The sequence below is a fragment of the Penicillium angulare genome (assembly GCF_028827245.1).
Source record: "Penicillium angulare strain IBT 27051 chromosome Unknown utg000004l_segment0_segment0, whole genome shotgun sequence".
In the NCBI taxonomy this organism is placed as follows: domain Eukaryota; kingdom Fungi; phylum Ascomycota; class Eurotiomycetes; order Eurotiales; family Aspergillaceae; genus Penicillium; species Penicillium angulare.
In genome coordinates this window covers 8998048-9013587 of record NW_026623163.1, presented here as the reverse complement: position 1 = coordinate 9013587, position 15540 = coordinate 8998048, and the positions used below count along the sequence as shown (strand labels likewise).

The 15540-nt window shown below is 47.1% G+C and overlaps 8 protein-coding genes across 8 annotated transcripts; 5 read left to right on the top strand and 3 right to left on the bottom strand.

The window, feature by feature from the left end:
* Window positions 1–157: 157 nt before the first annotated feature.
* On the top strand, window positions 158–462 carry N7478_007307 (copper metallochaperone ATX1; the record flags this gene model as incomplete). Its single annotated transcript, XM_056923521.1, has 2 exons — window positions 158–245; window positions 311–462. The coding sequence occupies 2 exons, from the start codon at window positions 158–160 to the stop codon at window positions 460–462; spliced, it is 240 nt and encodes a 79-aa protein (XP_056781558.1).
* Window positions 463–944: 482 nt separating this feature from the next.
* N7478_007306 (DUF2293 domain-containing protein) lies at window positions 945–3359 on the bottom strand (the record flags this gene model as incomplete). Its single annotated transcript, XM_056923520.1, has 3 exons — window positions 945–1071; window positions 1155–3283; window positions 3345–3359. 3 exons carry the CDS (start codon window positions 3357–3359, stop codon window positions 945–947), a joined length of 2271 nt encoding a protein of 756 aa, XP_056781557.1.
* Window positions 3360–3436: 77 nt separating this feature from the next.
* On the bottom strand, window positions 3437–4028 carry N7478_007305 (uncharacterized protein; the record flags this gene model as incomplete). The annotated part of the gene is made up of 3 exons (XM_056923519.1): window positions 3437–3583; window positions 3708–3827; window positions 3900–4028. 3 exons carry the CDS (start codon window positions 4026–4028, stop codon window positions 3437–3439), a joined length of 396 nt encoding a protein of 131 aa, XP_056781556.1.
* Window positions 4029–4601: 573 nt separating this feature from the next.
* On the top strand, window positions 4602–4957 carry N7478_007304 (uncharacterized protein; the record flags this gene model as incomplete). Its single annotated transcript, XM_056923518.1, has 2 exons — window positions 4602–4777; window positions 4843–4957. 2 exons carry the CDS (start codon window positions 4602–4604, stop codon window positions 4955–4957), a joined length of 291 nt encoding a protein of 96 aa, XP_056781555.1.
* Window positions 4958–6097: 1140 nt separating this feature from the next.
* N7478_007303 (zinc ribbon domain-containing protein) lies at window positions 6098–8130 on the top strand (the record flags this gene model as incomplete). The annotated part of the gene is made up of 4 exons (XM_056923517.1): window positions 6098–6774; window positions 6893–7057; window positions 7348–7479; window positions 7527–8130. The coding sequence occupies 4 exons, from the start codon at window positions 6098–6100 to the stop codon at window positions 8128–8130; spliced, it is 1578 nt and encodes a 525-aa protein (XP_056781554.1).
* A 497-nt stretch (window positions 8131–8627) lies between these two features.
* N7478_007302 (uncharacterized protein) lies at window positions 8628–10651 on the bottom strand (the record flags this gene model as incomplete). The annotated part of the gene is made up of 8 exons (XM_056923516.1): window positions 8628–8828; window positions 8889–9017; window positions 9080–9451; window positions 9524–10010; window positions 10074–10130; window positions 10185–10278; window positions 10326–10519; window positions 10614–10651. The coding sequence occupies 8 exons, from the start codon at window positions 10649–10651 to the stop codon at window positions 8628–8630; spliced, it is 1572 nt and encodes a 523-aa protein (XP_056781553.1).
* A 557-nt stretch (window positions 10652–11208) lies between these two features.
* Window positions 11209–13211, top strand: N7478_007301 (glycoside hydrolase family 127 protein; the record flags this gene model as incomplete). Its single annotated transcript, XM_056923515.1, has 5 exons — window positions 11209–11615; window positions 11684–12037; window positions 12090–12420; window positions 12480–12905; window positions 12972–13211. The coding sequence occupies 5 exons, from the start codon at window positions 11209–11211 to the stop codon at window positions 13209–13211; spliced, it is 1758 nt and encodes a 585-aa protein (XP_056781552.1).
* A 972-nt stretch (window positions 13212–14183) lies between these two features.
* Window positions 14184–15129, top strand: N7478_007300 (uncharacterized protein; the record flags this gene model as incomplete). The annotated part of the gene is made up of 2 exons (XM_056923514.1): window positions 14184–14617; window positions 14691–15129. The coding sequence occupies 2 exons, from the start codon at window positions 14184–14186 to the stop codon at window positions 15127–15129; spliced, it is 873 nt and encodes a 290-aa protein (XP_056781551.1).
* Between the last annotated feature and the right edge of the window lie 411 nt (window positions 15130–15540).

Below are 15540 nucleotides of genomic sequence, written 5' to 3'. Positions count from 1 at the left end.
CTATCTTATTCTGCTTCGGTGAATACATCTTATCCAATATACCCAAAGGATCTCCCCCATAAAGGAACCCACTTCTTCCGATTCGCGTGTTTCATCTGTGTATCTACCCGCAGCCCCTCCATCTCCCCAAATCTCCAATCTTCACCAACTATCCACCATGTCTGATCACCAATACAAATTTAACGTGGCTATGAGCTGCGGCGGCTGCTCTGGGGCCGTTGAGCGGGTCCTAAAGAAGCTGGAAGGTATGTATCCCAGCTAATCCCGGTGTCTAACCTCGAGGCTGATCTGATTGTTTTTTCCGAATCAGGTGTCAAGTCTTACGATGTGAACCTCGAATCTCAAACGGCGACCATTTCCACCGAGCCGACTGTTTCGTACGATACCGTGCTGGCCGTTATTAAGAAGACTGGAAAAACTGTGAACAGTGGGGAGGCAGATGGTCAGACTATGAGCGTTTGAACATCCGGAAGAGAACGCTCTGTGTCACGTCTAAATAGATCATCCTTGGCAAGAAACGGCATCGAAATGAGATACTCATTGGCATAAACAAGTCGCTTGGATGAATCATGCCCATATCGGCTTCTCTATGTCATAAGCCCAATATACCTTTTGCATCTCTTGATCAGGAGCATTTACTATTATCACCATATACTATGTTATAGGGACATGGAAAGATTAAAGTAAGAAGATTCGTGCATTAAGCTACAAGCAGGTATATCCAAAAGTGCATAGGCAGGTAGTAGTGTTGTGTTGTAGTGTCCTATGACCTCAGGCGTTCTAACAGCATGCAGATGGGTATCATGGACAACAGGAGACATGAAGAAATGCAAAGCCAAAATAGATCAGAAGAAGAAGAAAACAACAAAAGATTCAAAACCAAACATGGAGAAAATAGATCATTATTGCCGTAAAACGTATGCACTGTAACTTCCTGGATTTCTTCAATCCACCAGAATGACCGGTCTCTCGTCAGACATATTATGCTGGGGCGGTTGTGATTCAACTCGCTGCACATAGATCGGGCGATTTTGTTCTGCCATTTGGAATGCTCGGGGATCATGGGTGCGCCTATAGACTAATTAGGTTCAAAGGTAATCACATAGCGAAGGGCGGGCCACTATATGGATTTTCCCTGTGAATCAAAGCCTTACCGTGTGTTGCTGAGACCGCTACCAGGGCGTCGTTCTCGAGTGGTAGGAACACGCCTGTGAAATTGGCGGCCCCCAAGGGTTGTCTCTGTAAAGTGAGACGTCTGGTGGTGAGAAGGGGGTGCCACTCGGGAGTTGGGTAGCTGGCGTTGCTCTGAAACGGCCCGAGGCTGTAACACATCCATGACAATCAGTTGGTCTGGGATCCTGGCCCTACTAGGCTGAATGATGTTTCCACTTGTCCGGCTGGGCTGGTGGCGTGGGTTCTCAACATAGTACTCGGCCGGTCGGGCCTCGCGGATGTCAACGGAGCGGACAAAGCCATCGGCGTATTGCTTCCCTGGAGGAGCATCATAGATAAGGGCGCGGTGGCCATCAGTACGGGGATTCCAAGTGGGCAGGCGGGTTTGCTCGGCCATTGAATGAGGAACATGATCCATGCGGGGGCTACGATCACCATAGTACGAGCGAATCCCGGGGCGAGAAGCATCTAGAGTGGTCCTGGGTGAACGATCACCATTGAGAATTGTGCCACCGGGTCCAGAAGAGGGCTGAAAGTTATGCCTCGGAATATGCCCCAGAGGTGGATCAACGGTGCGCGTGCGTTCCATTTCCCACCTTCCAGTTGGATTGGCCTGTGGAGCAAATGTGCCGGATGGCCTTTCACGTTGAGGTCCTAGAGGAGGTTTCTCCGTCAAGTTAAGGTGGTCCCGAGGGCGATATTGCATATCCTGCGAACGATGCTCGGGTCCGAGCTCATCGCCACGGTATTGTACTCTAGGGCCTTGTTCATCAGAAGTGGATATCCCAATGGGTCTTGTATCTCGGGAATCAGAATGGTTACCAAGCTGAGGAGCATTGTGATAAGCCAATCTTCTTCTCTTGGAATTTTGATCATCTGGACTGCCAGGTCCAGAACCACTTCCATGGTTATCTCCTAAGTGGTGGACTGGGGTTACAGAACGGAGCGACATTCTTTTCGTCATCTGTTCTAAACGAGCGTCTGTCCGCCGTTTTTCGGATGGCCAAGGGGCTTCAATGGAGGGAAGAACATGATCCTGGGAATATACATCGGACCTCATTTGAGGACGCACTGGAAATTCAGGCTTGGATCCAAGCTGGACATCATGGCTGATTTGCAATTCCTTCGGCCCACTCACAAAAACAGGCGCATTGGTCCTGTCATTTGGTGATGTGGGGAGTCTGTCCGATCGAGTTGAATCCATGTGTAACGGGATTTTACCTTGGGGGTAAGTAGACCTGATGGCCCAGCGAGGACTGGTCTCCAACTTATGAGCCTCGAATGGTTTCTGCGTAGTTAGTGCATGAGGCCATCCATTGGTCTCAAAATGCGGATTTGAGCGTTGGGTTTCCAATCGAACCCGCCTTTCAGTACTACCTACGTAATTCTTGGCTTGCAACGGTCTTTGGGGTGGGATTTCAGTATATACAGATCCCGACACGACTCTAGAACTGGATTCGACGGGTTGAGCAGGGGGCTCCCTGCGCCTGGTAATCTCCAAACTCTCTTGAACCACAGCGGGTCGTTGAGTGTAGCGTGGGCTTTGTCGTTCAGTAGAAGCTTCGCCGGGTTGTGGCTGCTCAGTACGTTGAGCTTCAGCTCGGTATCGAGTCAGCGCACGGTTCCAAGCTTGGTATCTGCTGAATCCACGACGGTCCATGGTTGTCTTAGCGGGCACTTGGGTAATGACACGGAATCCAGGTGGTGCTTCCTCGAGAAGTTCCAGGGAGGGATCATGAATGGACACGCTCTCGGCCCTGATCGGCTGAGTCTGTACTTCATAGGTTTCGGCTCTGTTGGATGACAGAAGCTCCGCATTAACAGTGGTATTGGCTGTTTCATTTTCAAGGTCACTGTCCTCGTCATCTGAGATAACGATGACTTCCCGGAAAACATCTTCTAATACAGTTTGACCGTTCTCGTCATCACCGCGCCATGCAACAACTTTGGCCAAGGTAGGCTGTTCGACAGAGGATCTTGCTTCGTGAAATGACCCCTGTTTGAGAAGACGGTCATAGTCAGTGTAGAGATGGCGTACATGTGCCACCACGGCTAGCTGCGCCCGTCGTGCTAACGGTAGTTCCGATGCTGTACCAACTTTTCGTTGACCCTGACATCCCCGATGTCAGGCATTCCTGACCCTATAACAGATGAATGAAGATTGGACATACCTTTTGAAAAGACATTTTGATAATTTGAAAAAGGTCTTTGTCTGGAATGTTAGGAAATAAATCTTTGATAGTATCCCTTGCCTCTGTGTTGATTACCTCTTGAGAGGCTTCAGAGTCCGCGGGTGCGCGATGTTCAAGAGAGCCCAGTGTATGAAAGGGAACCGCTTTCCCAGCACTGGTGAGGTAAAGCCCAAGCTCTGAACATGCCGCTGCCACCACGGTACTTGGAAAATGATAACCTATTCGATGAACATGTTGGGAGAGGTTATGCGTGTGCATGTGAGGGGTTGTCTGGGAGGCCATGAGCAGGGTCCAACAAGCTAAAACCAATAAAAGCAAGTCAAAAAGAGCAGTGCATCTTACCGAGACCGCATAAATCTGACAGCCCTCTTTACGGCACCATTCTTTGCAAGCCGTCGTGAGGTGAGGATTTCCTGCGGGTATAAAAGTGTAACCCGTCGGTGCTTTCGCCTCAAAAGATATCTGTTTGAAATGTTAAAATATATGAATAAAGGCCAAGAGCTAACAATAAGACAAAGGGATATAACGACGTACTACGCTTCGAAGCTTCTTCTTTTCTTGGGTCATTGATTCCATGATAACCTTATGCTTTCTAGCTCTTCTCTGCATAGCTCGGCTGGGAGCGCGCCACGCCGAGGCGCCTCTTCTCACGACTCGAGTCATTTCTTTTCCTTTTCCCTCCTCTTTCAGGTTTTAGCGTTCAGCCTTGGAAGACTGTTCCATGAAAGGAAAGGTCTCAACACATGGTTCTCGAGTGAAAATGCTGGAGGTTGGAAGATCGGGTAGTAGAAAGTGGTTGTGAGATGGGGCGGTCAAGTCATATAAAGTCACCACGAACACAACAAGATTCAGTAGTAAAGAGAGTGAAAATCGTGATAGGGAACAGAACAAGAGCCAGCTCTTGTGGACTCGCGTTTGAGAAGTATATTTTCCTTTCCCCCTTTTTTTCTCCCCTGAAGAGACAAGGAAGGGAAGAAAACGCGAACACGAACCGTTGAAGTATTACGGCCCAAAGTCACCTGTTTCTTCAGGTAAGTGGGGCCTAAGGCTACTCTCATCTACCAATCTTGCCGCAGCTCCAACTTCCCATTCCCTCGCTCCCTCCCCCAACATACTTCAACATAATTTGACATGACGTCCTCATTCGAAGTGGTTCATGCATATCGACATCTTTATCGACAATCCCTCAAAGCGATCCGGTATTCTACTCCCGCCCGACACACCCTACGATCAACCATGCGGAGTGCCTTCCGTTCCGCTCAAGCGCATGAGTTCAATCCTGTTAAAATTGCCAACACTTTGCGCTTTTTGGAACGAGCTAGCGAATATCGGGGACTGGAACATAAAATTGTGAAAAATTTGCTGCTAGCGAGGTACTGGGAGAATCCCCAGAATGCCAAAGAATCCCGTCTGTACGTGTGATCCTAAACACCCATTGTTGTGGTAAAGAAGATTCCCGTTTCTAACATGGCCCCAGATTAAAGATTCTAGGCCTTGCGAGACTAGAGGCCCGATTACGCAAAAATACCTACGAGCATTATAATCTGACCCTTGAACGCCTGAACGAAAGCCTAGGGACGTGCCTAAAGTGAGGAGAAAAAGATCCACTGCTCCACCGGTCCTCCGTCAGGCTCCCGTACGTCGCCTTGGGCATAAATTTCAAACGGGGCGCTAAAGCAAGTCTCCCAAAATGGGAATCGACCTAGGTGCTGACTGCAATTGTACACTCATGGACTCAAAGGTCTGATGCATGGCACCCCCCCCCCCCTTCTCACTCCTCCTTCTCTAGGCTCTACATGATACGCCTCTAATACCGGAGAAACACAGCCGATGAAGTACCATCCCGGGATTCCCCTTTGTAGTCATGCGAGACAAGCTTATAGATCGATAACCTGGTTCATGCGCCTGCAGGGCGCTGGCCGATGGGCGTCGATAGCGCTGCATTTCTGTTCTGCCGGATCAGCCAAATTTGGAATGCGGATATCAATCAGATATCGGATTTCATATCACCATGATTAATTCAAGGTTCCTCTGCATAATCATGCTGATATGTGTCTGGATGTTAACCTAATATTACGTGCATACGGTGGTCGTTCTCTATACTTCAACAAGTTCCTGGCAAGCTCCATAGATCAGAAGTTCTGGGCGTTCATACAAAATAGACTCGAGAATTTCAATATCTATCAGTCCGAAATCGTACATACTTGTCAATAGTGACCGCCTGATATATAGCTAGTAAGCATAAAATTAGTACCATCTACGTGTACGGGGTATCTACACGCTCACGTAACTCAAATCGGATGATTCAGCAGCTCCGACGTCACATGCTAATAATCCCCGACACATTCAAACTTCAACATATCCACGATATTGTCTTCCCTTTTGATTTAATTTTGCTTGAGATCCCTTAATTGCATTTTGGTCACTTTGCTTTTATCACTAGATGTGACCTTCAGCCCTTCATGAGCAGCTTCATCTCTTCGCTGCTGGCTGACCTTGGACTTCTCAATCGGGCACCTCCCCGCCACACCCACCTGCAGGACACTCGTGGACAAACAAGCCCGCTTTCTACCACCCACGTCGACGATCCTACGGTTTCCGACCAACGTCGAAATAGTACACAAACAGAATCGAATAGCGGAGATGCGGCCAATTTACCGACACCGCCATTTTTTACAACTTTAATAAAGGATATGGATGGGCATACTTCTAACTTGGAAGCCTCTCGACGAATGTTCCAAAACGACGCTTCGGCGATGAGTGAATCGGGAACTGTAGATGGAGTAAATACTGGCCGTGGAGACGATGGAGGGCACTCTCCAATGACTCAGCAGCCCGCAGATGGTCAACATGGCGAGTCACGAACAGAACTACCGAATGGCTCATCTGGTACAGATTCGAGACCCAGGCATGAAACAAGGGACGGCCTTCAACACAACCAAGCTCAATCGACTAATATGAATGATTTGGCACAAAAATCGCTACCTGCGGATGACGGCATGTCATGTCTTAGGAACAAAATCCATAACATTCGAGAGCTGGATCTCAATAACAACGAAAAGGCACGAATGGTACACGAACTCATGACGGAAAAATATAACTCTTGTCGACCATTACCGCCAGTATCCCCTCTGCTATCCTCTCCGGCCATTGATCCAGCTCTCAGTCCATCATCTGTCGCGAATCTAGCGAGTCCGATCAGTCCGGCTTTGACCCCGCTCGAGCCCCAATACGAAACTACATTCTCCCTTACTGCCGAAGATATACAACCTACGTACGTGCCGAAAGTTGAACCTGAACCTGAATCTGAATCCCCAGTGGCCGAGACGGGCGATGAGGACCCTGATACCGAGGAGACAGATGGAACGCCTCTAGGCTGCCAGCATTACATGCGAAACGTGAAACTTCAGTGTTTCAGTTGTAAAAAATGGTATACCTGCCGTTTCTGCCATGATGACGTGCAGGATCATCCTTTAATCCGGCGAGAAACGGAAAATATGCTATGTATGCTGTGTGGACACCCACAGCCTGCGGATCAGAATTGTAGAAAATGCGGCGAACAGACTGCGCAATACTATTGCGACATCTGTAAACTTTGGGACAATGATGGCAAAAAGAGCATTTACCACTGCAATGATTGCGGTATATGTCGGGTTGGGCAAGGGCTTGGAAAGGATTTCTTTCATTGCAAGGTAAGTCTTATCGTCTCAGGACACCAAAAAAAGAAAATTAATACTCACAATGCTCAGACATGCTGCGTTTGCCTGCCTATCTCTATTGAGGATACACATCGATGCATCGAGAGATCTACACAGTGCGACTGTCCCATTTGTGGAGACTATATGTTCACTTCTCCGGAACCAGTTGTTGTGGTGAGATGTGGACATAGTATCCACCATAAATGCCTAGGAGAATATTCAAAGAGCTCTTTTCGTTGCCCAATTTGCAGCAAAACGATAACAAACATGGAATCGACTTTCAGAAATCTAGATCGAACCATTGAAAGTCAGCCCATGCCCGTCGAGTTTAAGGACACTAATGGTCTCATTTACTGCAACGATTGCGGTGCTAAATCCGTGGTCAAGTACCACTGGCTTGGCTTGAAATGTGATCTGTAAGTTTATATACCTATTTTTTCCATGCAGAATCTAATAATACTAGGTGCGAGTCTTACAATACAGCCCAAATTCGACTTTTGCAGGGCGACGTCTCTGGAGTGCTCGAGCAGGAAGGCGTTAGTGAAGTCCCTCCACGGCCCCGATCCGCTTCATTAAATGCAGGCGAGGAGCCAGCAACATCATTGGCCGCACTTCACCTCAATACAAACCAGCAACCTGAGTCTGAGTCTGAGTCTCATCTCAATGTACCACTGGCTGCTGCTCCCGACCAGCGTTTTGTCTCATACAATATGACTCGGGGTCGTGCTATCTCTCCAATCGTTAGCAACTATTTTGGTCTTCCGCCGGATCGAGAACCTGGGAAACCCTCTTCTTTACCATTCTTTGGAAGTGCAACTCGACCAGACAATGACGCGGAGTACGGTGCGTTAAACTTCCTTAGTAAGAAGTTCCGAGATCGGTATGGCTTTCTCTCAGGCGACACTCCAGGGGAAGGGGTACCGAAAGTGGAAGAAGACGAAGACGAAGACGAAGACGAGGACGACGATGGTACAGAGTCTTCGGAATCCTCGGCTTCAGATGCAGAGGGGGATAATGAAGAGGACGAGGAAGAAGATGAGTACATCGACATTTTTGGTCACCGATGATTTATCTTGGGGGTTCCCTTGAATTGAGCAGTCATCTGTTACAAAGAGAAAAAGAAAAAAGTCGCCAGTATCAATGATTGGAATTGGAATATATGCTTCCTTTTGCCATTCCTTGGGTTATTGGCTTACCAAGCATGATGCGACCAAGACAAAGGCCATTTTAAGAAGCCAAAGTCTTTTACCAACACCCATCTACTGGAGGCATCCCGATGTTTCTATGGGAGATGGCTCATGGGTTCCTCTCTTTGAGAGCAAAGATTTGGGATTGCGAATTTTTGGTCACCGAGTCCAAGCTGACTAGGTTTAACCTTGGGCGAAGAAGAATCACTGGTTCTTAGTGATATAGAAGCCTGCTTCCATCAGCATGGCCCTTGCATATTTTCAATTTAGCACTCGCATTAGCATCACGACGAGACGAGAGGAGAGCCATGCATTCTCAATGCCATAAAAATTTCATCATATCCATTATTCACTCAGTCCCTACTATTCATGAATATTTACCGGCCTTCAATCGTAGTAGCTTCCACATGATTAGTTGCACCCTTTTCACTGTCTTCGGTCACCAAGGCCTGGGCTTCACGCTTCTCTGGCACCCCTTCACACTCTCCTGCCTCGACATAATCAACACCTCCAAATATTTTCTCCATGCGCTCCAAGGAGATTCCTTTAGTCTCTGGAAGAATAAAATAAACGGAAATCTAGGAATCGATTAGCCACGTAAGAAAACTAAAGAATAGACACCTGGAATTATCACTTACCCCAGCAAGCACATTGAGAGCAGCTAGCAGCCAGTAGCTTCTGCCCCCAACCTTGGTATTGAAAGATGGCCATGACTCCGTTAATAGGATAAGCCAACACGTTTGACCAAGCATTGACAATCCAAATCCCTTTTTAAGATAAAGTTAACATTCAAGATACCGGCATTTGATGAAAGTTTATCGCGACGTACCTTGTCTCGAACATGTTGTGGAAAGATCTCTGCGATGACTGCAGATGGGATAGGGCCATTAGACCAACAGTACGTCAAGCCAACTATAAACAGCATGGCGACCTCCACAATAGCAGCAGCTCGGTTGCCGTTGGTTGGAAATGCAGTACAGAGACTGGCCATGATCAACAATGCTATTGACTGAATGCAGAAACCTGCGAGTAGCAGAGGTCTTCGGCCAAATCGATCCACAGTGAAAGTATTCACCAAAACAATGAGTAGTTGTAGACAAGACTGAATACCATTGATAGCCAGTGCTTGCGAGCCAGAGTTCCATCCGAGACTCTCATAGATGAGAGTGGCATACATAGTAAGTGCTGCAATACCACCACACTATATATGGGATTAGTATTCCTTCCAGCCTATTTTTTGTATTTCCAGCCAATATATGAAAGGGAGGCCCACCTGCTGAAGACTTGCGATATAGAATCCATAAACAAGGCGTTTCCGCATACTTTTGTCTTTGAGAAGACCAACATAACCAGGCTCATATCGTCGTCTGAATTCATAAGAGGCAACCAGCTCGTGAAACTCAGTGCGAATGCGCTCTTCTGTCGGTGCTCCTGATCTCAATCTGCTCAATACCTTGAGGGCTTGATCAGGTGTCTCTGGGTATTTCTCCAGCATGAATCGGGGGCTCTCCGGGTAAAAGAAAGAGACAACTATGAAGGCAATTCCAATAGGAATCTGGATAACATTGGATACCCGCCATGCAATATTATAGGGCTTTGTGTGGAAGGACATCCCATAGCCAGCCCAAAAGGCAATAAGGGTACCCAGTTGATATCCAAATTGTGCTACAGTACCAACAAAGCTACCTCGAAGCTTGGTGGGTGCACATTCGGCGACGTATAGGTTAGTCGCAATATAAACACAGCCGAATCCTAAACCTCTGCGAGGGAGTGAGAATTTTTGATAAAGAAAAAGATCTCCTCAAGAGGTTTCAGGGACTTACGTCAAAAGACGACCAAGTATCAAGACCCCGAAGCTGTTTGGAACAACTTGGACGATCCTATATTATGTTTAGTAGGCATTCAAATGCTGAGATACTGTCAAGGTTTCGTACACGCCGACGATCATGATACAAATGGAAATTCGCAGAGCCCACAGACGTCCTAGCCATCCGGCAAGCGTACCCCCTAAATATAGTTGGGCGACACCTATACAGAAATCAAAATTAGTCATACTGATTCAAGTTATGAGTTACCAGAAAGATCAGGAGTTTCAAGTGAAATACCTGTCATCGCCCACGGAATCACAGCTACTAGTCCAGATTTAGCATCATTGATTCCATAGTAGTCGATAAACTGCTTGTTGGCCAAAATGACCGTCATGATACCGGCATCATATCCATTGAAGCAGGTCGAAAAGACCATGCCATAAAGTAACAATGCGGCAAAACTAACGTATAATGCGTTTCAGAACTGTATCATATGCAACCTTGGAAGAACCGAGGACTTAAAATCCCCACGGGGAAAACTTTTGAGGCTCTTACCGATCATCCTTGGGGAGAAACTTCTCTGTGATGCCCATCTTGACGTGATAATTTGATAGTAGACGCCGAAATAGTTAACAAGAGAACATATTCACCATTATTCCTTGCAGACGATCTCCTTCCGCGGTGGTATATATACCACCTACCGGCAGTTCGAGAAGCAAGACCTTCGGGACCCCACATTTATGGCCAGACATTGGCCTGGAGTACATGCGAATCCCCAGAAAATCAAAGCTTAAACGGTCCTAAATGTGGGGTTAAGGTATCTTAACAACAAAAGAAAATAACCTTTAATCCTGCTTGCGGAGGTTGGAGCCCGCCCCGCCGGAGGAACCCCCGCCGGGATCTTGCTCATCGGACATCCCACTCGGGATAGTCGTATCTAAGGCACGCTCCGGCGGAGTACCACATTGATTTATCGCCACAAAGCCGACATATTTGGAGCGGGATCGCTCAATCTCCGAGCGCAGGGTCCCGACGAGGGGCTTTTGACCCGAATGCTATAAGGATGCTTTGTCAAGTCACTGAGGGAACATTGTTTCTCTCGCCTGTATCGAAAACAGAGGAATTAGAGCCCTAAACAACAGACGAAATCATGGAATATCCACAAGAGAGTTTCGCTGCAACGCAATTTGCGCCAGGATCATTTTGGGCACGTCTTCGTGAAGTGGTTCGAGTTCAGACCCTGCGACATCAGCTTCAAATGCTCAAGAAGACGGGTCGGTATGATGCATTCAAACTACGCTGGCATCCAAGTTATTCAGTTCCTCCCACAGTATATCCGATTCCCAATCATCAATTCTGGGACTCCGATGTGGCTAAATGGATTGAAGGTGCTTGCTACTTGCTCATGGATAGCCCTGATGCTGAAATTGAAGAAGCTGTGAAGGAGTTGGTGGAGATGATCAAAGGAGCGCAGCATCCAGATGGATATTTGAACATTCATTATTCCGTTGTTGAGCCAGGGAAGCGTTTCACTAACTTGCGAGATATGCATGAATTGTAAATTTTGACTTATATCCTCTGATACAGTTGTGGAATCTGACTTACAACTTGTCTCTCTTTCCTAGGTATAATGCTGGTCATCTTATTGAAGCCGCTCTCGCCCATCATCGTTACTCTAGTAATTTTGAACTGCTGTCTCCCATTCTGAAATACGTGGACCTTCTGGCTGCGACCTTTGGTGATCAAAAGGGTCAAATTCCCGGGTATCCCGGTCACCCAGAGATTGAACTTGCTCTCTTGCGGCTGTACAAGGTTTCAGCAAACCCAAAACATCTTCAATTGGCTCAATTCTTCATCGAAGAGAGAGGAAATCCAAAAGGAAGCAAAAACCAACGTCATTACTATGATGACGAAGCAGAAGCTCGCGGTGAAAGTGAACATGACCTGCCAATGTATTACCCTGCTGCGAGGAGCTATTGGTAAGAAGTCTATGGAATTTCAACTCGACCAGAAGCTGACAGATTTGCAAAGGTATCAACAAGCCCATGTTCCCATCGTTGATCAAGAGACGATCGAGGGACATTCTGTTCGTGCTTTGTATCTCCTAACAGCCGTTGCAGATTTGGTCCGAATTCGTCAACCGGATAGTCAAACAGGCATTAAGTTCCTTCCGGCTATAGAAAGATTATGGTCTAATATGGTGGAGAAGAAATCCTATGTTACTGGGGGAGTTGGAGCGATGAAACAATGGGAAGGGTTTGGGATAGATTACTTTTTACCCCATGGGACTGATGAAGGTGGGTGTTATGCAGAGACATGCGCTGCCATTGGAGTCATGATGCTTGCCGAGAGAATGCTCCAGGTATGTAAAAGTGATAACCATATTTGTCTTTTCTAAAACAACGTCGCTAATGAAATTAGATCAATCTTGATAGTCACTATGCAGACATTATGGAACTATGTCTCTACAATGCAGTATTGACTGGAATGAGCCTAGATGGCAAAGCCTTCACTTATGTGAATCAGCTGGCGTCCTCAGACCAAGATATCTCACAGCGGCACGAGTGGTTTGAGTGCGCCTGTTGCCCTCCTAACGTCACTCGCACTCTAGGCTTTCTTGGGGGATACCTATGGAGCCATACAGTCAATGATCAGACCGCTATCGTCAATGTACACTTGTACTCTTCCGCAACTCTCAATTTCAAAACTTCTGAATCTACTGTGATGATCACGCAACGGACAGACTGGCCGTGGAATGGCGATGTCAACTTTGACGTACAGACTGATGGGCCCCCTGTTGATCTGCAGATACGACTGCGTATTCCAGACTGGGCGAAATCGTGGCAGGTAAGTTTATGAAGCGCCGCCGAAAACACACATTGCATATTTTTGAGGCTGATATCAATGGAAAAGATCGCGCCTTCCCCAGGTACACTTGATGTTCGAAACGGATACCTGTATCTGAGCGTTGAATGGTTACAAGCGCATCCTAACTTTCAACTATCCTGCCCTATGCAGCCACGAGTGGTCCGACCTCATCCTTTGACGCTGCAGCCGGTGGTCTATATCACACGGGGCCCCATTGTGTACTGCGTCGAAGATGTTGACAACCCATGGGAGCAGAGTCATTTCAAGGTAATATATTTGTCTTAGAAAAAACAATGTGAACATACAAAAATGCAATGAGCTAATTCAAAAAAAAAAACCCCCGCAGAACACGATTTTTGACCCCAGTGCACCCTTGCGAGAAGAGCCACGATCAAAGCCCGATGCCTATGTGGCCATTATCGCTGAGAATGGCTTTACGGGCTCGTTAGACACCTCAGATTGGATACGACGTATCGTGGCGGACTCTCAAAACCAAAACACACCAGAGGGACGAGACTTGTGCTTTATCCCATATTACCTGCGAGCGAATCGGGGTGGGAATGGACAGATGAGAGTCGGATTGAGGGGTAAGTAGCTCTTGAGTCTCTTCAGCCACAAGCTTATACATAGTGCTTTGACCCCTGAACGTTGTATACTGTATATTGCCAAAGTTCCCGAATAGGATATTCATACGGAGTATGTTGACAATTAATGATTCGTCGGGCAAGTTGTCGTATTCGGATTCGTATATCGAACTAAACTAGCTGGCCCCACCGAGGGTCAGTTCAGTCCAACAAAGTCCTCTGTAAGAAGCAATTTCCTTGGCATTTAGGCGTCCAGGGAAAAAGTGAATGAAAATGAATGAAAAAATCGATTTCTCACAGTTGACCAGCTCCAAATCGTTCCCAATGGTCCCCAACTTAGCCCTAGCTATATACCTGTACCGAGAGATTTGAGCTCCGTAGAGCTACATACGTATTTGAGCACCAAATTTAACGTTTATGGATGTGACCCTAAGATATACTAAGCACAACAAGGCGCCGGAGGATGAGCAATCAGACCCCGCCAAGAAAAAACCACCGGAATTCGTCTCGGATTCGTCCATGGGTTGAGGCTATAGGCAAATGACCATTAGTTGAATCAGGCTGTTTTGGAGCCCAGGGCACTGTCCACATTTAAACCATGATCATCCTCTTTAAGAAGAATAATACTCTTGGATCTTTATTAACTGTCTAGTCGGTGTTCTACCCTGCAACAATGCCTAGCGCTTCAGTCACCAATGGGTGGACCTTTACCAACGTTGGACCTTTGACCACTACTTTCACACCAGCTCCAACCTGTACCAATAATATTTATATTGGAACAACGAGCCCGGAAGCTCGCCTCGGCGCACGCGTGGAGTGTTCAACCTATGACGCTTCTGGATGTACGCCGTCAGGCATCATAACAGCTACGGGTGCTACTACCACATTTGACGTCAATTGGCCGTGGCAGGGATATTACTACTCTCCGGGTATTTATTGCCCTTCTGGATGGAACACAGTTGGTGTCGCTGCACGGGGTGCAAACAAGACCATGAGTTCGTCTGGGATTATGAGTATGAGTATGGGCGGGGAGGATTACGAGATCGGCGCGTTCATGTTAGCCGACATCCTGGATCCGAGCGAGACCCTTGCGCTATGTTGTCCAAGGTATGTTTGAAGCGACGCATTGACATATGAATCACAGCAATCGAAGTCTATGATATCTGATACAACTCAATAGTGGCATGAAAGGAGACTGGGGAATGGGTGCTTGTTGGTCTGCCATGCCAAACTACACCCCTACCTCAGCCTGTGAAGTGTATGAAGCTGCCGATAATTTCAAAACCATCACCAAGACATTTACCGATGCCACTACTACGGTCACAGACGAATTTGGAGTCGAGACCGCCTTAGTACCTACAAGTACCCGAATTATTACTCTCGCAGGAGACACCCAGTTTTCCAGCTTTGTCGCAATGTCTGCTGAGGCTATGGTTACTCTTGTGTACCAGAAGTCTGACATCGAAGCAGCCACAAGCACCGGGGCCGAAGCTGCTGCCACTAGCTCAAATGCCGCGGGAAGATTAAATGTAGCCCACCCTGCATTCGATGGATTGGGTATGATTGTCGGTGTTTGTATTTCTGCAATGGCCTTGGGTGCAGCAATCATGCTCCAATGATACTGTTCGCTGCATTAGGGATGATCTATGTAGTACCTAGTACTACTATATCCACAAAAGAAATTGGAATTTGGCACTGGAAGAAGCATCAATTGACGCTGATAATGATGTATACATCATCAAATTAGTAATGTCCATTGAGGAATGAATCGAAAGAAACATTGAAAATAAAGTAGAATGAAGAGTCTCCACTAAAGAAAGCATAATTCAGCAATTTGTGGCTGCTATGAATTTGACGCGATAAAACAAAAAGCGATGGAGAAGATCTATCTATACAGAGATTACAGACACAACTAGAGGCACAACTACAGGCGTCGATAAAGGGCGATCACGTGAATATCCCTTATCAAAATGTCGTCCTAATGCGGCTAGCGTTAATCGGCCGTCGCAGCTCTCTCCGCGAGCTTCGTC